This window comes from Oncorhynchus keta, chromosome 7, assembly GCF_023373465.1.
Source record: "Oncorhynchus keta strain PuntledgeMale-10-30-2019 chromosome 7, Oket_V2, whole genome shotgun sequence".
Lineage (NCBI taxonomy): Eukaryota > Metazoa > Chordata > Actinopteri > Salmoniformes > Salmonidae > Oncorhynchus > Oncorhynchus keta.
In genome coordinates, this window is record NC_068427.1 from 26831065 (window position 1) to 26854662 (window position 23598).

Consider the following 23598-nt stretch of genomic DNA (forward strand, 5'->3'; position numbering starts at 1 on the left):
ACAATAACGTTTCATTGATTTCAAAGATTTTAAGATTCTATTTGAGACTTTGAACACCCAAACTGTGATCGGACACTTGGCAGGGATGATTTGTGATATAATCCCAGTATCTAAAGATTAAAGTTTACTGTGCTGTCCCTCATATGTGGTACTGCCTGGGATGGGAATTACCGGAATTGCAAAGAGAACTCCTGCGCACTTTATCTTTGCATGTGTCGTTGATTGTCCGTTTCCGTTTCAATCTAGGACCTTTCTGCCCCAGTCAGCCTGCTGTGCCCTGCTCTCCATGATGTTATCTGAGTATGAAGCCGTTAACAGTTACAGGGAGCAGCAGGTCATAGTCCTGGCATGCAGCCTCTGCCTACAACACCACAGCATGGCACACTACGCTCTCTCTCTCCCTGTCATAACAACTGCTGTTAATAGAAGACAAAACAGCATGTCAGTGCAGAGATATTATTTTTTCACAGTTTTGTTTTTTGTTTCTGTTCATCTAAGTGATTTGAGCAGATCAGTTCAGTAATGTTTCTTCCATCTGTCCAAATTGGGATGGAGGCCTCTCCTGCTCACATCCACCCCTCATTTCTCAGTTTGTCATCAGTTGCCGTGACAATGGGCTGACAGGTCAGGATGGATAGGCAGAGAGCAGGGTCTGACCCTTGGATATCCATCTGACCTGAGGAGAACCCTTGTGTTATATGGTTTCCAGATAACGATCTTCAGACGTACAGGCCGCATCTTAACAGTCTAAAATGGCTTCCTCTTCATCTGCACGGATCTGAAAGCACAGGATAGGTGAAAGCACTATGGTGTTTGCATACTGTTGATTTTCTTCCAGGTCTTTCAGATCACTGCAGTTCAAGGAAAAGAGACCAATAGAGTAAATAAAGCCACTTAAGACTTGAGATGCACTGATGTACTGGTCCAGATGGCCAGAAAGAGAACTGGCAATAATGAAGCATAGCAAAACACATGAGTAAATTAAGCCTTGTCTGTTTCTAGAAAGCCTTTCAATTACATTATAAGGATATATTTGCCTGTGCTCTTGAAGAAGGGACTAGTTGGATGTGGGTAATAAAGAAGCTTAGGAAAATATTTGGGCATAGATTTCTATCGCTGGTTATGTGTGCACTGGTTGCTCCTCTAAATGTCATTATTGGTTGACTTAAAAAGTTTGTTGTCTATGAACTGGCAAAATGTCCTGCTCCTGTAGGCTCATTCATCTGCACACACCCTGGAGTGGAACAGAGTTGAGTGTATATTTGTGTGTAGAGGAACAGGACAGGTGTGTCGAAGATGGAACGCTGCCAAGGTTACAGTGATCTGAATGGGTAAATACAGACTTGATGTCCCAAGCAAATAACTCTTTCACTTTTTACATGCACAGTACCATCGATTCAAGAATCTTAGCTAGACAAGGAAGCCTTGAAATAATGATGAAGATCCCTACTATCCCCGCCCTTATGGAGTGGCAGCACAAGAGCTGATTTCCGTACGTTTGGAATATTTGTTGGTAACAATGTTAAATAAAAAATGTGGGTTATTGAGCCAACAATAATGAGCGCTGCACACGTAAGCAGACTAGGATCCAATTGGTCGGCCCCTGTGGATTTCTTGTCTATTGCTAGCACAGCATCCAGGACGTATTTTTATGTAAATATCCTAAAAGAAAAGCTTTTGACTATAATTTCTCTGATCATTCAGCACGTTTCCCCTATCATTATCCAGCCCAATATCATTGTGAATAGACTTAGAAGCATATCACTGTAAGGTCTACTACACCTGTTGTATTCGGCGCATGTGACAAATCAAATTTGATTTGAAGTTATTTCAAAGAGAGAGCCCGCTGAAATAAAATGGTGATAAAATGCATCAATGATGTCATTTTTTCCTGTAATGAGGTCAGTGTCTGAATTAATTTGTCGTGGCAGAGAGGAGGATGTACAACCCTTCAGGGATCAGGGATAGCTAAAATACAATCCAAGGTCACAAAAATAAAGATAATGTCAAAAAGCCTGTTCACTGAAGTTCCTCTTTGTGATGACATGAGGCTTAGATTTTTGTATTCTCACATCTCTAACACAAACATCTGGGCAATGGTCACTCATGTCATGGGCAAATACCAGCAGAAACTGGTATATTCGTTAAAATAAGATCAATCAGATTTGACTTTGAAGGATCTCTAGGGTTGGGCCGTGTAGGCTTAGTCACCAGCTGGGTTAGGTTTAGATCATTACACATGTTTTTTTAGATTGTCTGAAGCCTGCATTTCCCAATCATAATTTAGGTCACCCAGGATAACTTCTGATTTAGTAAAAGAAGACAACAAACTAGTTAACTGCTCGAGTGCACCAAGATTAGCTGAGGGAAGACAGTCGACCCCTATAACAGTTACAGATACATTTTTCCCCAGACCAAGTCTTAAAGATAGTAGCTCAAATTCTTTGGCAAGGGAAATGGATTTCAGTAAAGAGACAGAGAAATTATTTTTAATAAAAATGGCCATTCCACCATCTCTACCCTGTCTGTCAGTTCTGAACACATGATAACCCTTAATATTAATATCAGAGTCCAGAATCATTCAAGCTTCAGTCAATACCAGAATAACCAGATTTGTCTGCATTGCCCAGATATTGATGTTATCCAGTTTAGGAAGTAAGGTCCTAATGTTCAGATGTTCGATTTTTAATGTCACATGGAAACTCCAACTCAAACAAGCTACGTTCAGTAGGTGGTTGCAGGCCCTGTCTGATGGTTGATATTGAAATAGTTGGTATGGCTATAAGATTGCATAGAACTGCACCATTTGGTCTATCCCTATTAGCAATAGAGGAAGGAGTAGAAATTGGAATTACTTTTCCAAGGTTAACACCATAGGGACTGAGGCCGCAGCCAATGTCAAAATTAGGAACACTCAGAGTAACCAATGATGGAATGATATAAACTGACTTACATGGGCCCTCTACATGCTTTGAAAACCGAGGGGGGTATTCAAGTTTAAGGAATTCATAATTCAACGAAAAGCACTGGGTGAACAGACCACAATGGGCTTCTCTTTTGAGCTAACAATAGGATATCTACGGGTGCAGTTGAAACGAATGGTTACAAGGTTACAACTGACAACACCCCTGGCAGTATAGACAACAGTACGACATAACACGTAGAGTGGATGGGAGGTATTACCTGAGTGGGACATGGTCTGTGTCTGAGTCGATATCTTAACACAGCCTTGAAATATGAAAAGAGCGTCCAGGCTCCTAGATGGTTTGGGTGGAGTCCATCATCTCTGTAGAGCATCTTTTGTTTCCAAAAAGTATCTAGATTGTCAATAAAAGTTATGCCAACAGAGTGGCAGTAGTCTTTAAGCCAGATATGACGTGCTAAGAGCCTGCTGAACATTTCGCAGCCGCAACCCACTGACCCCTTTCATTCTAATATTGTGCGTTTGGGGCATCTAAGCCCTCGTGGGGCATTTAAACCCTGAACGCTGCCTATCAGGGCAGCAGTGTCTCCCAGTCTGTGTGCCACCCCCAAGACCACAGCCAATCACATGCAAGCAACTAACAAGACTACCTAGCTAACTAGCTAGCTCAAAAACTAGCCAAGTTAGCTGCATTGTTCCTTGCATGCGATTGGCTGTAGTCTTGGGGGCAGCACGCAGCCTGGGAGACAGTGCTGTCAGGCATAATTCAGGGCTTAAATGCCCCGCATACACTTTAGATTATGTTTCAATACACCCAGTCACTACAAAGATACAGGTGTCCTTCCTAACTCAGTTGCCGGAGAGTAAGGAAACCGCACAGGGATTTCACCATGAGGCCAATGGTGACTTTAAAACTGTTGCAGAGTTTATTGGCTGTCATAGGAGAAAATTGAGGATGGATCAAAAACATTGTATACTCCACAATACTAACCTCATTGACAGAGTGAAAAGAAGGAAGCTTGTACAAAATAAAAATATTCAAAAATATGCTATGCAATTCATTTTTTGTCCTGAATATAAAGTGTTATGTTTGGGGCAAATCCAATACAACACATCACTTAGTATCACTCTCCATATTTTCAAGCATAGTGGTGGCTGCATAATTTTATGGATATGCCTGTAATCATTAAGGACTCAGGAGTTTTTCAGGATCCAAAAGAAACGGAATGGAGCTAAGCACAGGCAAAATCCTAAAAGAAAACCTGGTTCAGTCTGCTTTCCACCAGACACTGGGAGATGAATTCACCTTTCAGCAGGACAATAACCTAAAACACAAGGCCAAATCTACAGTGGAGTTGCTTACCAAGAAGATAGTGAATGTAGCCAAGTTACTGTTTTCACTTAAATTTACATGCAAATCTATGGCAAAACCTGAAAAAGGTTGTCTAGCAATGAACAACAATCAATTTGACAGAGCTTGAAGAATTTTGAAAATAATAATGGGAAAATATGCACAATCCAGGTGTGGAAAGCTCTTAGAGACCCAGAAATCCAGAAATACTAACAGCTGTAATTGCTCCTAAAGGTGCTTCTACAAAGTATTGACTACTTACAGTACCAGTCAGAAGTTTGTACACAACTACTCATTGCAGAGTTTTTCTTTATTTTTACTATGTTCTACATTATAGAATAATAATGAAGACATCAAAACTATGAAATAATAATATGGAATCATCTAGTAACCAAAAAAGTACTTAAAAGTGTTAAACTTTTATATTTTAGATTCTTCAAAGTAGCCACCTTTTGCCTTGACAGCTTTGCACACTCTTGGCATTCTCTCAACCAGCTTCATGAGGTAGTCACATGGAATGCATTTCAATTAACAGGTGTGGATTTTCTTTCCTTCTTATTGTGTTTGAGCCAATCAGTTGTGTTGTGACAAGCTAGGGTTGGTATACTGAAGATAAAGACCAAGTCCTGTATGTAAATTATATGTTTCTGTATTTTATTTTGATTGAATTTGCAAAAATTCTAAAAACATATTTGGGATATTGTGTGTATATGGGTGAAAGAAAAACATTGATTTAATCCATTTTGAATTTGGGCTGTGACACAACAAAATGTAGAACAAGTCAAGGGGTTTTAATAATTTCTGAAGGCACTGTATGCCTTTAGTTTTCCATGTGGACCAATTCATCAGTGTATTCTGAAACGCTATCCAAGGATTGTTCAACAGTGTTGTGTTTTCTGGGAGTGATATTGGTTCTTGTAGAATCCGTTTCATTTTCCTCCATATTGATATAGTTTTCTGAACTATCAAGTTCTTAATGTTCTTAGCTTTACAGTATCCTTTGAAAAAAGACGCATGAAAAGATTATAGCGGTGAGCATGTGCATCTTCAATATTTACCCATAGATCCTCTTTAGTGCACATAACACAATGTCTCAAGTAAAAGCCTTGGGTGGCGAGTTGATACAATTTAAAGTCTGGGAGGTTAAACTCACCCTCATACGTAAGGAGATATAAAACTTCCCTTTTTATTTTGTGAATTTTATTTGCCCATATAAAGTCTGTTATGGCAGAGTGTACTTTTTTAAAGAATGTCTTCAGTGGGGTAATTGGTACTACCGAGAATAAATACAAAAACTTTGGGAGCCATGCCATTCTCAAGAGGTTTATTCTACCTGTAAGATGTATGGGTTCCATTTAAACAGACAGTTCCATTTAAATCGATCTGCTTTCATATTGTTGAGTAATGGGATGAAGTTATCTTTATATGTTTGTTGTTCCACTTCATGATTGTGTCCCACTTGTTGTTGATTCTTCACAAAAAAATACAGTTTTATATCTTTATGTTTGAAGCCTGAAATGTGGCAAAAGGTCGCAAAGTTCAAGGGGGCCGAATACTTTCGCAAGGCAGTGTAGTCCCTGTCGCTGAAAAACATCCCCACAGCATGATGCTGCCACCACCATGCTTCACCATAGCGATGGTGCCAGGTTTCCTCCAGATGTGACACTTGGCATTCAGGCCAAATAGTTCAATCTTGGTTTCATCAGACCGGAGAATCTTGTTTCTCATGGTCTGAGAGTCTTTGGGTGCCTTTTGGCAAACTTCAAGCTGGCTGTCACGTGCCTTTTAATGAGGAGTGGCTTCCGTCTGGCCACTCTACCATAAAGGCCTGATTGGTGGAGTGTTTCAGAGATGGTTGTCCTTCTGGAAGGTTCTCCCATCTCCACAGATGAACTCTGGAGCTCTATCAGAGTGACCATCAGGTTCTTGTTCACCTCCCTAATCAAGGCTCTTCTCCCCCGATTGCTCAGTTTGGACAGGCGGACAGTTCTACGAAGAGTTTTAGTGGTTCTAAACTTCTTCCATTTTAGAATGATGGAGGCCACTGTGTTCTTAGGGACATCAATGTTCCAGAAAAGTTTTGGTACAGTACTCTTCCCCAGATCTGTGCCTCGACACAATCCTGTCTCGGAGCGCTACAGACAATTTCTTTGACCTCATGGCTTGGTTTTTGCTCTGACATGCACTGTCAACTATGGGACAGTGCATGTGGGACCTTATAGAGACAGGTGTGTGCCTTTCCAAATCATGTCCAATCAATTGAATTTACCACAGGTGGACCCCAATCAAGTTGTAGATCAATGGAAACAGGATTCACCTGAGCTTAATTTTGAGTCTCATAGCAAAGGTTCTGAATACTTAAATAAATAAGGTATTTCTGTTTTATTTTATTTTAATACATTTACACAAAAGTCAAACAAACTGTTTTCACTTTGTCTTTATGGAGTACTGCGTACAGATTGTTTAGATTATTTTTTATCCATTTAAGAATAAGGCTGTACTGTAACAAAATGTGGAAAAAGGGAAGGGGTCTGAATACTTTCCTAATGCACTGTATATAATACATTTAGGGTATTCTGTCACTAAGTGCATTTTCTGTTGGTGTAATAAAGCATGATACAGGAGAATGACCCGATATCGAGATGTCATAGATTTTTTTAACCCAGTAAATTATTGAGTGCATTCTTGGAAATAAAAATGTAAACAATTATTGAATAGCTTTTCTTACTTTGAGAAAATAATGAGTAGTCTTTTGTAGTTGGGAATAGTAATCTCCGGGTTTCTTATAAATTATTTGTAGATATGACCTTTTTCAGCTTCTTTGGAGACTCCTTGAATTTGCCTTTTTTTTAATACTGTGTCTGTCTAACTTGTCAAATGTGTGATTTTTGTTGCCTGCTAAAATAATAGTTCCTGTCTGGATTTGATCTAATATAGCTTGAATTATATCTATAAACACCTAAATTGCCCCTGGGGCGATATACAATGAAATCAATGTGTATTTTTCATTATGTAAATTACAATTTAACATTAGAAAACTGCATTTTGGTCTGGCGTGCTGGGCTATAAGGGAAAGGTGTATTCTTATTTATCAGGATACCTACCCATCTGCTGTTCCTACAAGTAGGTAGCAGCATAGGCCTCTCCAACCCAGTTCTTCTTTAAATATTCAATTTCTCCTTTTTTGAAGGAAACCACATCTGCTGACAATCTCTTTAAATGTTCAAGAACAATATGTTTTCTTTTGACATCATGGAGCCTGTGCACATTCCATGTAATTGGTTGTATTTTGTTTGGTCTTTACTTGTATAGAAAAGTTAACCTTGTCTGTTCCATCTATCGTTGAAGAACCAGATAAAACAGCTTAGCCGACATGTCATGTAGGACTGTGGAGGTTCCATGTAATGAGAGAGTATTGTTCATATATATTTTTAAGATCACATGGTCAGAGGATGGATTATAGTGCTACTCTCTCTGTTGCAATACCACTGAATGGTAAACACTATTGCGCTACGTCAAATATGGGCAACTCCAGTCCTTGGGGGCCTGATTGGTGTCACACTTTTGCCTCAGACACAGCTAACACACCTGATTCCAATAATCAACTAATCATGATCTTCATTTTAGAAAGCAATTAGTTGAATCAGCTGAGCTTGCTAGGGACGGTGTAACCAGTCCGCCCCCGAGGGCTGGAGTTGCCCATCCCTGTGCAATATGATGGACAACTACCAAGCTGATTTGTATCAAACGTTCAGTAACGATTTGCTCTCCTGCTGCGCTGTTACTGTATAGACATGTTTACAATTAATATTATTCATGCCTAGTAATGTGTAAAACATGTTAAGTGTATTAGTGTCAGAGATATTTGGGAAACACTGAGGGATTGGGCATGTAGTTCCTGCTGTGTTTATGTTATTAGTCATCCTAGTGTTTATCTGGCCTCAGTCTCCTACAAAAATCTATGTGTATGTTAGGAAAGAGGGGATCCAAAATTAAGGAGAGCAGGAGGGAGAGGGCGATATAGTGAGGAAATGGGGTAGAAAAGAACAGGGATAAGATGGATGGGAGATGGAGGCAAAGGGTATATGGGCAGGGAGAAAGAAAGGGAAGGGATAAAGATCAAGGATGGAGAATCTTTCTCTCATGTGGAAAAACTGACCCTCTCTCTTTTAAACAGCTTGGTGAGGTCACTGGAAAACGTGAAGGTGAATATGAAACAATGCAATAGGTCTAGTAACACACAGACGTGTCCCAATAAAGTTGGTAACACTCAAATGAAGTCCCCATAAGGCGAAAGTTTATGGGACCATGCTTGCTTTGTGATGATCATTTAGAAAGTGTCAACCTCTGCTCTCTCAAATGAAGAGTTGGGACTGGGGACTGATCCCTTTTGGGTTGTGGCTTAAGTTAAGTTAAAACGGGTTTTGCTAGAAAGTCTGATTTTCTTTACCTCATGGGTCAGAAAAATTACTTCAAAATATTTACATGGGTCCCTCCCAATGCAACGGGGATTAGAAACCACTGCCATCGCAGACAAATCAACATTGAGGCTCGCGTTAGGTGACTTTTCACACCAGTGATAACAAGAGGATCCTTTCAGTAAAAGACAACATTCACCCACAAACGGATGCACCTCTTTCAACTCAGACCCCTCACTTTCATTCAACACCCCATTAAGTTCAGTTCAGGGGGAAGCCTTACAGCCTACACTCAGGTCAGCCCTGCAATTGCACAGCACTGTAAGTATGTTGACCCCTGGATTACCTCATGGCTCTGTAACCTCAGCCTCTGCACTTTCTTAACTTGGCTAGGTCTTCATGGAGAGTGACAGACACATTTATTTTCAGCTATGCTCTATTAAACAGTAATTGCTGAGCAAGGAGAGGGTCTATAGCAGTCAGAAGGCACTTCAGTGGAACCTGATGAACATGTTGTCTCTGACCTAGTCAGTGTTAAATGTTACTGAGGGATCCCACTACAGAATGTCCTATACTGTATGTTCCATTATAAAACCACGAGAGTAGTATTATTAACACATAGAATTAGTTAGTTCCAGAATCCAGATCAACTAATTAAAAAAACAGCACATCCTCTCAGGTCGAGCTTTATTTGAAAGCACTTTTTCTCAATTCACTGTACCTAGAGAAGATGAAAGTGAAAATTCCTGCCCTCTTCAACAAGACCCGTTCTGAATCCGTAGCCCATAACCCGCTGGCTTTAGATCTGAAACGCAGCCCAGGGCTTTTTCCGTTATGTAGATTGGAGTCCTCAGGAAGAGGCTCCCTGCTTCACGCCTGTGTCTTTGTAGGAGGATCCTCTCCAGAGGGCTACCTGAAGATGTTTTTTTTTTACTGCCACTGAGAATCAATAGGACCTGGGGGTTGCTGATGATGTCAGAGGAAGTGCTGAGTTATCAATGTGATACTGCATGAGTCACGCTGCAGAGAGAGACAACATTTGCATGGACATCGGCAAACGTACTGGAGTGTTTCATGAGTTAATGGCAGCTGTGTGTGTGTGTGTGTGTGTGTGTGTGTGTGTGTGTGTGTGTGTGTGTGTGTGTGTGTGTGTGTGTGTGTGTGTGTGTGTGTGTGTGTGTGTGTGTGTGTGTGTGTGTGTGTGTGTGTGTGTTTATACTTACTGGTTTGATTCCCACCATAATAAAGAGTGTGTGTACTGTGCAGAAGAGTGTTTGTGTGGGTTTAATTGCTGCTGTGCGTGTCTGTTCATGTGTGTATGTGCGTGTGTTTAATGTGTTAATGGCCCCTGCCTACCCATCCGTGGCATGGACAGTGAGTCACATCCCCTTGGCACAGGGCCCAACAGCATCAGGTGGCACTGCTTCTACCTCTCAGCACTGTTTCTACCTCTCAACACTGTTTCTACCTCTCAGCACTGTTTCTACCTCTCAACACTGTTTCTACCTCTCAGCACTGTTTCTACCTCTCAGCACTGTTTCTACCTCTCAACACTGTTTCTACCTCTCAACACTGTTTCTATCTCTCAACACTGTTTCTACCTCTCAGCACTGTTTCTATCTCTCAGCACTGTTTCTACCTCTCAGCACTGTTTCTACCTCTCAGCACTGTTTCTATCTCTCAACACTGTTTTTATCCTCTCAGCACTGTTTCTACTTTTCAACACTGTTTCTACCTCAACACTGTTTCTACTTTTCAACACTGTTTCTACATTTCAACACTGTGTCTACCTGTCAACATGGCAAAACACACACATACACACTTACTCCTCCTGCCACATACTCACTTCTCTTGCCCCACACAAACCTCTTGCTATACACACAATCCTCTCGTCACACACTCCTGCTACATACACTCCTCATGCCATAAACACACATTCATCCTGCTACACACACTCCTGCTCTGTATGTGTGTGTATGTGTAGGGCTCCCAATTGGGGCAGCGGTCTAAGGCACTGCATCTCAGTGCTAGAGGCGTCACTACAGACCCTGGTTCGATTCCAGGCTGAATCACAACCAGCCGTGATTGGGAGTCCCATAGGGCGGCGCACAATTGTCCCAGCGTCGTCCAGGTCTGGCTGGGTTAATTTGTCATTGTAAATAAGAATTTTTCTTAACTGACTTTCCTAGTTAAATAAAGGTGTGAGTGTGTGTTTGTGTGCGTGTGTGCGGTCCCAAGCGAAAAAGAACCAGGTGCAAAATTGATGTGAAACTCCAGAGAGAAAAGAAACACAAATCTTCTTAAGCTGCGGGGAACTACACTCTTACTTACAGCACCTCACACTCAAGCTGTTGCACAATGTGAAGATTCTGCTTCAGAGAAACTACACTTTAAGAAACCACTTAGCACTGCCAGCACCTGCACAGACAAATGCAGAGAAAGTGTGTAGATGTAGGCCTACTGTATAGTAGAATTCAATTTCCCATTGGGCAACAATTCAAATCAAATGGTAAGAAGATAAGAAAGAAAAACAGAGGGATAGACAGTAGGATATCTTATTAGTCACTTTGTGTTACCCCTTTTTCCAGTAACAAAGAGATAAATGCGTCAGTGGGTGTGCAACCCAAGCATTATTGAAATGTACTGTAGTCATACCATAGACATGTAATGATAGTGTACATCTATTTTTGTATTTTCTCAGTTGAGTCTTTCCCTTAAATGTTTTTGTACAGCTCATGTGCCACGTTTGACTGTGTGTAATAGCTCTGTTCTATTCTGTCGTGAGTCACTCCTACTGTCAAACAGATTTGAGTATAATATGCAGCGTGGCTGTGAGCCCTTGGCTGCCGTCTTCAGCACATAATCGCCTCATTCGCTTTCTTTGGAAGTTTCTCTCAGTTGTAACATTAATGCTTTGGCAAAATGTACTCAATATTTGTCTCTTCTCTCTCTCTTCCTCTATCTCTATTTCTCTCTCTCTCTCTCTCTCTCTCTCTCTCTCTCTCTCTCTCTCTCTCTCTCTCTCTCTCTCTCTCTCTCTCTCTCTCTCTCTCTCTCTCTCTCTCCCTCTCTCTCTCTCTCTCTCTCTCTCTCTCTCTCCCTCTCTCTCTTCTCTCTCTCTCTCTCTCTATATATATATTTTTTTTCTCATTCCCTCTGTCCCCCCTGAAACTCCTTGTAAGAGAGAGGAATAGAGAGAGAGAGAGAGAGAGAGAGAGAGAGAGAGAGAGAGAGAAGAGAGAGAGAGAGAGAGAGAGAGAGAGAGAGAGAGAGAGGGAGAGAGAGAGAGAGAGAGAGACGGGAATTCCCCTGGTTTCACATCTCATGGCCCATCAGTTCTCCTTCTGACTGTTGGCTGTGAGTCTGCTGATTCACCAGATGAGGGGGACTGTTCTTCTCCATTGACTAATGTTCTACTGCGTTTCCCACCCCGAAGGTTAACCCCTGCAGCAGCCCAATCTCACCCACACACACACACACACACACACACACACACACACACACACACACACACACACACACACACACACACACACACACACACACACACACACACACACACACACACACACACACACACACACACACACACACACACTGAAAACCAAGTTAATTATTTGTTTCCTTTCTTTGAATTCCCCCTCCCCTGTCATACATTATCAAAACCAAAAGTTCTATGGAAAGTGCATCATGAGAGGAGTATGTTAAGTTGGAACCTACCCTGAAGCAGGCTCCTACATACAGCTTTTCTCAGAGGTCTTTCTATTGACCTAGAAGTGCCAATAGCTATCCAGCTGCAGCTTGAGGTCACGTTTCCTGCAAAATACAACAGGCTGTTCTTTGTGGCTTAAGGTTGAATCTGCCCTTTTCACAGGATTCCAACTCTTCCGTGAAAAATTAAAGGATGCAGCTGTTGATTTTTTTAAATATATGCTGTGTTCAAAATACATTTTTTTATTTTATTTTTCCCAGTTATGAAAAAGTCAGTACAGTGCTTTCGGAAAGTATTTAGACCCCTTGACTCTTTCCACATTGTTTTGTGTTACAGCCTTATTCTAATGTGGATAGTTGTTGTTTTTTCTCCTTATTTTTCTGATCTACACACTATACCCCATAATGGCAGAGCAAAAACTGTTTTTGTAGAAATGTTTGCAAATGTATAAAATAAAAAATTAAAACTGAAGTATAACATTGACTTAAGAATTCAGACCCTTTACTCAATACTTTGTTGAAGCTCCTTTGGCAGCGATTACAGCCTCCAGTCTACTTTGGTATGACGCAACAAATTTGGCACACCTGTATTTGGGGAGTTTCTTTCATTCTTCTCTGCAGATCCTCTCAAGCTTTGTCAGGTTGGATGGGGAGCATCTCTGCACATCTATTTTCAGGTGTCTCCAGAGATGTTCGCTCGGGTTCAAGTCCGGGCTCTGGCTGGGCCCCTCAAGGACATTCAGAAACTTGTCTCGAAGACACTCCTGTGTTGTCTTGGCTTTGTGCTTAAGGTCGTTGTCCCTTTGGAAGGTGAACCTTCACCCCAGTCTGAGGTCCTAAACGCTCTGGAGCAGGTTTTCATCAAGGATTTCTCTGTACTTTGCTCCGTTCATCTTTCCCTCAATCCTGACTAGTCTCCCAGTCCCTGCCGCTGAAAAACATAATAATAATAATAATAATATATGCCATTTAGCAGACGCTTTTATCCAAAGCGACTTACAGTCATGTGTGCATACATTCTCACCACAGCATGATGCTGCCACCACCATGGTTCACCGTAGGGATGATGCTAGGTTTCCTCCAGACGTGACGCTTGGCATTCAGGCTAAAGAGTTAAATCTTGGTTTCATCAGGCCAGAGACTCTTGTTTCTTATGGTCCGAGAGTCCTTTAGGTGCCTTTTGGCAAACTCCAAGAGGGCTGTCATGTGCATTTTACTGAGGAGTGGCTTCTGTCTGGTCACTCTACCATAAAGGCCTGATTGGTGGAGTGCTGCAGAGATGGTTGTCCTTTGGGAAAGTTCTCCACAGAGGAACTCTGGAGCTCTGTCAGAGTGACCATTGGGTTCTTGGTCACCTCCCTGACCAAGGACCTTCTCCCCAATTCCTCAGCTTGGCCGGGCGGCCAGCTCTAGGAAGAGTCTTGGTGGTTCCAAAGTCTTCCATTTAAGAATGATGGAGGCCACTGTGTTCTTGGGGACCTTTAATGCTGCATACATGTTTTGGTACCCTTCCCCAGATCTGTGGCACGACACAATCCTGTCTCAGAACTCTACGGACAATTCCTTTGACCTCATGGCTTGATTATTGCTCTGACATACAGTCAATTATGGGATCTTATATAGAGAGGTTTGTGCCTTTCCAAATCATGTCCAATCAATTGAATTTACCCTAGGTGGACTCCAATCAAGTTGTAGAAACATCTCAAGAATGATCAATGAAAACAGGATCAAATCAAATCAAATGTATTTATGTAGCCCTTCGTACATCCGCTGATATCTCAAAGTGCTGTAATCCAGGCACTTGTCATCTCCCGTCTGGATTACTGCAACTCGCTGTTGGCTGGGCTCCCTGCCTGTGCCATTAAACCCCTACAACTCATCCAGAACGCTGCAGCCCGTCTGGTGTTCAACCTTCCCAAGTTCTCTCACGTCACCCCGCTCCTCCTCTCTCTCCACTGGCTTCCAGTTGAAGCTCGCATCCGCTACAAGACCATGGTGCTTGCCTACGGAGCTGTGAGGGGAACGGCACCTCAGTACCTCCAGGCTCTGATCAGGCCCTACACCCAAACAAGGGCACTGCGTTCATCCACCTCTGGCCTGCTCGCCTCCCTACCACTGAGGAAGTACAGTTCCCGCTCAGCCCAGTCAAAACTGTTCGCTGCTCTGGCCCCCCAATGGTGGTACAAACTCCCTCACGACGCCAGGACAGCGGAGTCAATCACCACCTTCCGGAGACACCTGAAACTCCACCTCTTTAAGGAATACCTAGGATAGGATAAAGTAATCCTTCTCACACCCCCCTTAAAAGATTTAGATGCACTATTGTAAAGTGGCTGTTCCACTGGATGTCATAAGGTGAATGCACCAATTTGTAAGTCGCTCTGGATAAGAGCGTCTGCTAAATGACTTAAATGTAATGTAAATGTCTGTACAGAAACCCAGCCTAAAACCCCAAACAGCAAGCAATGCACCTGAGCTCAATTTCGAGTCTCATAGCAAAGGTTCTGAATACTTATGTAAATAAGGTATTTCTAAAAACCTGTTTTCGCTTTGTCATTATGGGGTATTGTGTGTAGATTGATGGAAAAACTATTTATTTAATCCATTTTAGTATAAGGCTATCATTTTTCAAATAGATTACAAACGAAACAAGGTTTGAGAGTTTTCACTAATTGCAAATCCATGCCCTGCTAATCATTTCCGTAAAACATAACAGTTCAAAAAGGAAGAACTTAGTTGTGTTTAGGAGATTAGATTGCAGCAAAAGTATGACATCTCTGTTAAATGTGTTAAATGTGTCAAATTGTTTTGTCAACCGGGAAACCAAATCATCCAACGACAGCATTCGAATGAAGGCAGCAGACGCTTCTGGTAACCTGGCAACACAAAAACCTCTCTAGCCAATCAAGGGCTTCGCTCAGCGCATTAATATAATGAAATAGAAAGACTTGCTATCTAGTTGTTAGAAAATGCCAAGTCTGTCAATGCTACAGAATTATTAAGAAGTTCGATTAAAGGTACATATTTTGTATTCAGATTTTAATTGACTCATCTGAATCTCGTTAGGTTTTTGTGAATAGGGAACGTGTTTTAAAGTGCTGGGCTGGGGATGTTGTAGTGCGACGTGGAGGGCTGTTCAGCCAGTTGCTCTTCGGCATATAAGAAGGCGTTTCTTTTAGTAGATGCGCACTTACAGGCACTGACATTTTAGTGTAAGACTGACGACTGGATTTATGGAAGTGTCTGCACGTTTCCTCAGCTAACATTTTCTAATTGTGTAATTTGAATGCCTTGAGAGGATACCTTCATAACCGTATGTATAATTTTCATGTCAGCTCATTCTGTGTGTACTTCTGACTATAACCCTTTTCATCTAGGTAGTTGATGCGATTTACCAAACGTTTTGATTTGCCTGTTTGTGAGATGTAAACTTTAGCTAGGCTCGCCAGCAGTTCACTTCTTACCTGTTTAAAAAAAACAATTGGTTTAGGTATCAATTTTACACGCTGTAGTTTTATATCTTGTAACCCTTTCGCGTCGTTTCCTGTGGCCATCTAACGAATTGGTGAAGTGCATTTTAGAAATAGTTATTGTATTTGCACGAACTTGTTCTTTCCACTTCCACGTTCAACCCGTTTCACGGGCGCGTGCTGTAAAATGTGGAATTAGCCAGTCAGTCAAATTATTGTAAAGTTAGCGGGGCCGATTTATTCATGCCTGTGTTATTTCCCCAAATGTAAATATTTCGCACATGTATTCCTAAAAATAATCTTCCCCTTGAAATGAAATGTTAAGAAGTTAGGTATCTAGTTAAAATCTTAACATCTAAAAAATATTGTTTGATTAGGAAAATATAAAATAATTTAGAGCACGATGTTTGTGACCTCCAAATGATTGCTCTCCAGCACCTTTCTGTTTTACTCTGCTGCTCAGTTCTCGAGTTTAAAACATTCTCACTCTGTTCTAGAAGTTCAGGAGGCCTCATAGTAGCTAGTGATCAAAGGCTGGAATTCCAGTGCATTCTCTTTTGGCATCTCCTCACCGACATGCCATGCATGTTCTGTGGACAGAAACTACTTATTTTTGGTATTCATAAACTAATATTTTTTTTGTTCTGTCCTAGATAATTTAAAGACAATTAGAAGATGGCTAACAAGGCAGAGTCCACAATGAGCACTTCCACTAGTGAGAGTGTGTCCCACAGTGTGCTGAGCTGGGACCAGGTGGGCCGTCTCAATGAGGTCTTGACAGCAGTGGTGCCGGTCCACGGCCGAGGGAACTTCCCAACCCTGGAGGTGCGGCTGAAAGACATTGTTCAGATGGTGCGCACCCGTCTGGAGCTCAGGGGAATTAAAGTGAAAGATGTCCGTCTGAACGGCTCTACAGCCAGCCATGTGCTGGTGCAGGACATTGGCTGGAGCTACAAGGACCTGGACATCATCTTCAGGGTGGACCTGCCCCTGGAGTCAGGGTTCCAGCTGGTCAAAGATGTGGTGCTGGGCACTCTGCTGGACTTCCTCCCTGAGGGGGTGAACAAGGAGAAGATCACCCCCATGACCCTAAAGGAGGTCTATGTTCAGAAGCTGGTCAAGGTGTATACAGAGCAGGACCGCTGGAGCCTCATCTCCCTCTCCAACAACAACGGGCGCAACGTGGAGCTGAAGTTTGTGGACTCTATCCGACGGCAGTTTGAGTTCAGCGTGGATTCATTTCAGATCGTGTTGGACTCTCTGCTCTCCTTTTACGACTTCTCGCCGGAGAACCCTATGTCTCGCCACTTCCACCCCACTGTGGTGGGTGAGAGCGTGTACGGGGACTTTGGTGCGTCTCTGGACCACCTCATGAACAAACTGATCGCCACCAAGCGGCCAGAGGAGATCCGTGGTGGTGGCCTTCTCAAGTACTGCAACCTACTGGTGAGAGACTTCCGGCCCACCTCGGAGGAGGAGTTCAAGGGCCTGGAGCGTTATATGTGCTCCCGCTTCTTCATCGACTTCCCCGATATTGGTGAGCAGCAACGGAAGCTGGAAGCCTACTTACAGAGCCACTTTGTGGGTGAGGAGAAGAGCAAGTATGACTACCTCATGATCCTGCGGCGTGTGGTCAACGAGAGCACGGTGTGCCTCATGGGCCACGAGAGGCGGCAGACCCTTAACCTAATCTCGTTGACAGCCTTCAGGGTGCTGGCTGAGCAGAACGCCATCCCAGATGCATCCAGTGTCACCTGCTACTACCAGCCGGCACCCTACGTCCGAGACCACAACTTCAGCAACTACTACGTTGCCTCGTGTAACCAGAATATTCCAACATGGCTGCCATGTAACTGAGACCCATATAACACAAAGACTGCTGCTTTGAGAAAGGGGAAAAAAAGAGAAGTCAGATGTGCCCAAAAAAAATAGAAATGCCCAAAAAAATTGAAATTTCGCTCTGTAGTCATAAAGGATATATTTAAATGGCCAAGTGTTTAGTTTTTATTTTGGTCTCCCTTCTCCTTTCTCATTCCTTATCTACAGAGGTGTCAAGATCATTGGATCAAAAGTGATATTTTTTAAGTGTTATTTTGATTATATTTTTTTTGCCTTTTCTCCGATTGTAATGTTTTGGTTTGTTTCCCCTAATGAGAAAATTGGCTTCAAATTAACGTCCTGATTCAAGAATGAGTTCTACTTGGTGCCCACATGTTAAGTGCATTTGGTCCATCTTCAAAGAAAGGGAAACAAATATTTAGAGGTTTATTTGGGTTTTGCTCCTGTGTGTATTGAAGAAAAAACAAAAAAAAGCTGAAAATTGTCATATATATTAAAAAAAAAAAATTAAAAAAAAGGTTAACTAAAGAGATGTGAAGCACAAAGTGTAAAAGGTAATCCTGAGATGACATCAATGTTTAGTTCAATGATGAGCAGTATGGGTTTGCTCATCAGTGTTTTGAGGAATTTTCTACTCGTGAGATGACTGTCCCCATCTCACTTAGAAGGCATCCAATCTAAATGGGAGGCAGAGGAGTGGCTCATTTTGTTTTTAAAGCAAAGGTGTAAAAAAGGAAAGGTAATCTGACCCAATATCACTAGCACAGTGCTGCCCAGAGTGCCTGTGCTGTGTAGACTTTGTAGAGATTTGTATTTTATTTTCTGCTGTGACTGGCCTCCTTCCTAAATCTGTTCAGCCAATACTATGTATAGACAATAGTTCATACTATATAGGGTGCATCTCAATAGTGTTAAGTGGCTTCCTCTCCCTAGTATCCTCTCCTCCATGCAACGGGTCAAGTAGAAATGTAGACTGCCTATCCAAACCTTTCACCTGTTTGTGGTAATGCTTGAAAGGAGCCTAGCAAAGGAAGCCATGAATGAGTATTGAGAAGCACACCATACAGTGTAATTCTTTGGGCCTTTTTGCTCAACCGACTGTGGCTAATGTATGTTGTGGGGAGTTGCTATTCTTTTCTTTTAAACCTCTTCCAAAACATTGGTGCAGCAGTGACCACTCAAGATGTCAGAGTTTACGGTCCATGTGGTGGGGTCTACTGTAAGCTCATTCGGAGAACAGGACAGGGCCTTCAGCTCCCTCTTTCTGGAGTCTAGTCTGAAAGTCATGGAGAGACTGTCCTTTCCCTTAAAAGGAGCCCCACTTGGCGGGGCCCTGGAACCCCTTGCAGGCCTTCCTTTGCAGGCAGTGGCCTGAAATGGGATCCCAGTCTGGTGCAGGTCAGCCAATAGCTGTAACGGCAGCCAACAATTAAAGTGGGGAGGGAGTGTAAGGTAGAGAATGGCGAGGTTGTGCCAGTGTGTGACGGCAACCTTATGCGTGGGGGCTGACTCACTTCCCTCTCCACCACCCCCTAAGGGTTTGCAGGGGGCAGGTGTGAACCCTTTTCTGGTCATGGGAGGATAGGGGAGCACTGCTGCCTGCCTGGCACATTCAACGAAATGTAAGTGTCTGGAATTCCGTTCCCATTTTGGACCTCACGCGTCTTGATTTACATGGCAGAAGTTGTACTCTGCTGTACGACAGGCATCCGAGTACCCCCTCTCACCCTAATTAAACTTTAAAACCCATTTAGAAATTGCACCCCCATCGTCTCCTTTTCTACTGACCTGACAATTTTAATTTCCAGTCTAGTGAGCCAACTGTTCGCCTTAAGTATTTCTGTCCAAACCCAGGGACTTATTTTTGGACCTTGAAGGCAACACGGCTTTCACTGATGGATGAGCAGCAGTGACTCAACCGTTTGCCCTCCTGCCCCCCCCGGGTTGGCTCTCCAACACAGAAATGCTAAATTGCTCTTGAACTCCTTGTGTAAGTGCCAGCAGCCTGCTCCCTGTCCCTCTACTCTGCTTACACTCCCTAGGTGCCAGCTGCTGCTCTATCAACTTGTGCAAACTAACATGCACATCCAGATAAGAGCTAGGATGTGGTTATCTGCCCCGTTCACAGGCCTGGGGGGGGGGTCGGCATGGTCTCTGGAGCGGGTCACTCTCATGGGTCGGGGCACGTTGAGCTGGCTCAGCAGCCCAAACTAAACGTGGACACTGCTTTTAGTCCAAGGGCCACCCACTAATAAAGGCTTCAGAAAAGGCATTGTGACCCAGGAAACAAAACTGCTAAGTTTCAACATCATTATGTAGACAATTATATGAACACATTCATTAAATATTATAAATCAATGGTACAATTTCAATCAGGTCATTATGGTTCATTTCCCCTAGCAACAGAGGTTGCCATGTTAGTGGTAACACTTTTTGTTGTCCATGCTTGCAGAAACCAATGTACAGACCTGAGGAATCACAAAATAATACGAGATAAGAAACTGTTCCAAGGTGTTTAAATTGCTTTATGTAGCTGTTGGAACCTTGAATGTTTTGAGAGCTGTGTTGGCTAGCAAATGTGCTGTCTTTAGTTTGGCAAGCAGCAATGATGGCCCTTGTAGGCTGTACGTCTTACATTAACTGAGAACGATTGTACATGGTTAAAACACATTTAATAGTTTCGGGGTTCATCTGGATCAGTGTTGCTTGAGCCTATGCAAGGACGAACACTAAACTCATGAATAGTTCTGTGTGCAACAAAAGTAACCAACGTCCTTTTTTTGATTTGATTTTTTAATTATTTTTCTTTATATATTTTTTAAATAACAAATGAATGCAATTTTTGAACCTGTGTTCATATAACATTATCTACGTAATATATATATATTAATTTTTTTTTTTTTTCACCATCTTGTGTGTTGGGTTACGGAACAGCAATTTATTTTGTGGGTGGCAATGGGACAATTTTAACCTGGGTTAGCTTTAGCTTAGCCACCATGTGGGCACATTCGGTGTGGACCAAAGTCTGAACCAGCAACTAAGCACTTAAGTGCCTTTACATTTGGTGGGATACATTGTTTTTTTTGTGGGTGGGAGAAGAGGGAATTAGTTAAGAATAGTTGCTACTAGTTACCATGAAATTTGCGTTTGGTTGAATTCTATTTTTCGTTTATAGGTTGAGACACTCCCATTGAATTATGTAGGTAGACTTTTTTTTTTTTTTTTGTCATGTGAAGTGTTTTTCTTCTTAAGCCCAACCCCAAACCATACTTTGAAACTTAGCTGTCTAGTCATTCCAGTAATTATTTGTCATGCTCTGTCTGCATTTCTTTTTTTTGCCCCCACCTCCCTCCCCTTCAATTTATCAAAACCAAAGCAACACCTGCAGCTAGTGCAATGACAAGCCATACATAACTGTCTGGCATCAAATGACTTGTACACCCCACTCAATGGAAGCACTTTAGAGCCTTGTCTTACTCCATACCCAGCTAGCGGAGAGTGTGCATGTACATAAGCTATGGAGGAGACTGTATGTTGGCGGTGAGCTGGTTCTCAGGGAGGTTAAATGTGTTGAAGGGCTGTTTGACTTTTGAAGGCTGGGGTGAACTTTTTGAACCTTGGAACGTTTTTGTTTTTGAATTGTGCTCCCATCTTGGCCACCAGATTCCTATACTTGGTATTTGTCTCTCTCTCTGGTGTATATTAGAGAAGACTTCTCATCTGTCTCTGCCCTGAGACCATTTTTAATTTGTGAAAGCTTGTTGTGTTTGGAGCCGATGGTCTTAACCTTGGTTCTGATGGGTCACTTTTTTCCCACAGCATTACTTCATAATTCAGGTGGAGAGGAGCTGTCAGTCATTTCCACAAATGTTTACCACCATGCAAAGTGATGACTCAATTGAGCTTTGAGCCAGAACCAGCAGCTCAGTAGCTCTCCAGAACCAGGGTTGTAGACTCACTGATATTGAATTCGTGTAAATTCTGTGTCTGTGTCCCTTACCCTGCCTGAATGTGTTATGGTTATTGTGGTCTCTGTCTTTATCCTAACTGGGAATGTGTGCCTATTTGTAAACAGAGAGGAGTGTTATGTATGCTCCCCTAGATAAGAATGGGTGTGACCAGGCTTGGCTATATGATATATCGCTGCCCATATTTGGGGTCGTATGTTTCATGGATGGTGCAAGTGATGTTTGTCCTATTTTTGCCCCTCTTGTCTGCTGTAATTCCATGTGATTTTGCGTTATGTTCCCCTCCATTGTCGATTGTCTGGATTTCAGGGGGGATTTTTCAAAGAGCAAGTCTTATCTTTTTGGAAAGTGATGATCCCTTTTTGAAGCTCTTTGCTATTTTTGCATTAAGAGTTGTGGAATTTTACAGCAGATGTTTTTTGTGTGTGTATGAGGATGACTGTGTGGATGTGAGTTAAGTTAAAGATATGAAATTCTTGCACATTTTATTTTTTGAAATGGTTTAATGGCAAAGAGCTGTCAGCTTTCTGATTGTGATGTTGATGATATCATTATACTATTTCATTTCAGCACTTTTACCTTTTAGTTTTCCTTTTGGATAGAAATGTACATCAGGAAAATGTGTTTGAAGAGGGAAAAACAACATTTAAATAAAGTATTGAATCCCAAATGTTGTCAGAGTAATGGTGTTGCTATTCTGTAAATTCTTACCATTTTTAAATGTGTTTTGTGTTTAGGTTTTAAAATGTTTGGTTGCACTTTGAGGTGTCAGTGGGTACATTGTGCATGTTTTGTTGTTGCCTTAGTTAAGCTCATTTGTTCCTCAACTTAATGTGTAGTAAATCTGTCTTTCAACTTTTTAAATTATTATTACACTAAAGCAACTTGGTCTATAGCCTCTTTTTTTCTCATTTCGATCACAATAAGGAAATGGTTACGAACACTTAGTTCAGCAATTACAGGCGTAGGAATAAGACCTAACTCATTTTGATGCGGTCTGTTCCATGTAATGGTTTTCTAATGGGCGGGACATTGTTTTCCCAACATGCTGCATTGGACCACTTGGAAGCATCAGGGCCTACCTAGGGTCCAATGGCTAACTATCCATCAGTATTCACTTCACTATTCTCTCCGAGCAGGTCAGCCAACAATCTTGATTCTGGTGAGATTTTGGTATTCTAGTGCTTTCATACCTTGATGTGTGAACCTGCTCAATCACACACTACTTTTTTTTTGTGGTTAAAGAACTGGGTAAAAAGTGTTCAAACTATCCATCCATACGTAATGCTGGAAACCTCAAGCGTAGACACTGAATCACACCCTGCTGCCATTAATAAAAAGGTGACTTATCTGCTGGGAATTACTCATGGTGTAACTTAAGTGATGCAGCTGTGTCCCCCGCACAATCTCTTAACCACTTTTTCCACCTCCGTCAATGCGCAGTCATTGCCGTTAACCCAAGGCACTCGCACTGTCTTTCTGTATAATTTAAACTCTTCCTCTGACTTTATTGAATTGATTGCATAACAGTCTCCTGTAAGTCATTCAAGTCTAGGTTGAAAACGAAAGGAGATCGGGAATCTGGCATTCGGGCTCCTAGACTTTTGCAGATTCAGTGCCTCTTTTTAATTCCCTGCTGGACACTTTGTAATTTTTTTTTTATAAAGATACATTAAAAGTATGATCTTAATTACTAATTTTCTCCCACCTGTCTTTGCTTCTTTATTTTACAATGTGATGCGCTTTGTTACTTTTATTGAAAGCTCTATGCAAAATGTAATTCAGACGCCATATGCTGATGGCACTGTGACATCCCTGCCGTGTGATCTGAGCAATACCGAATAGACTTACTTAGCCATTAAAGCCAAGTGGGGGACTGATTTTAAAATTTGTCAAATCTTTAAATAGCCTCTACTGT

The 23598-nt window shown here is 42.0% G+C and overlaps 2 protein-coding genes across 2 annotated transcripts in view; one reads left to right on the forward strand and one right to left on the reverse strand.

Moving 5' to 3' along the window:
- Positions 1-435: 435 nt before the first annotated feature.
- Positions 436-23598, reverse strand: part of LOC118386238 (ganglioside-induced differentiation-associated protein 2) — a 73524-nt gene continuing 50361 nt past the window's right edge. The window contains exon 14 of the mRNA XM_035773803.2: positions 436-778. Within this exon, the coding sequence (XP_035629696.1) occupies positions 740-778 (39 nt within the window). The 3' untranslated portion in view covers positions 436-739. The remainder of the gene's footprint in view (positions 779-23598) is intronic.
- LOC118386239 (terminal nucleotidyltransferase 5C) lies at positions 15550-22350 on the forward strand. Its single transcript, XM_035773805.2, has 2 exons — positions 15550-15716; positions 16527-22350. Exon 2 carries the CDS (start codon positions 16549-16551, stop codon positions 17728-17730), a length of 1182 nt encoding a protein of 393 aa, XP_035629698.1. The 5' UTR covers positions 15550-15716; positions 16527-16548; the 3' UTR covers positions 17731-22350.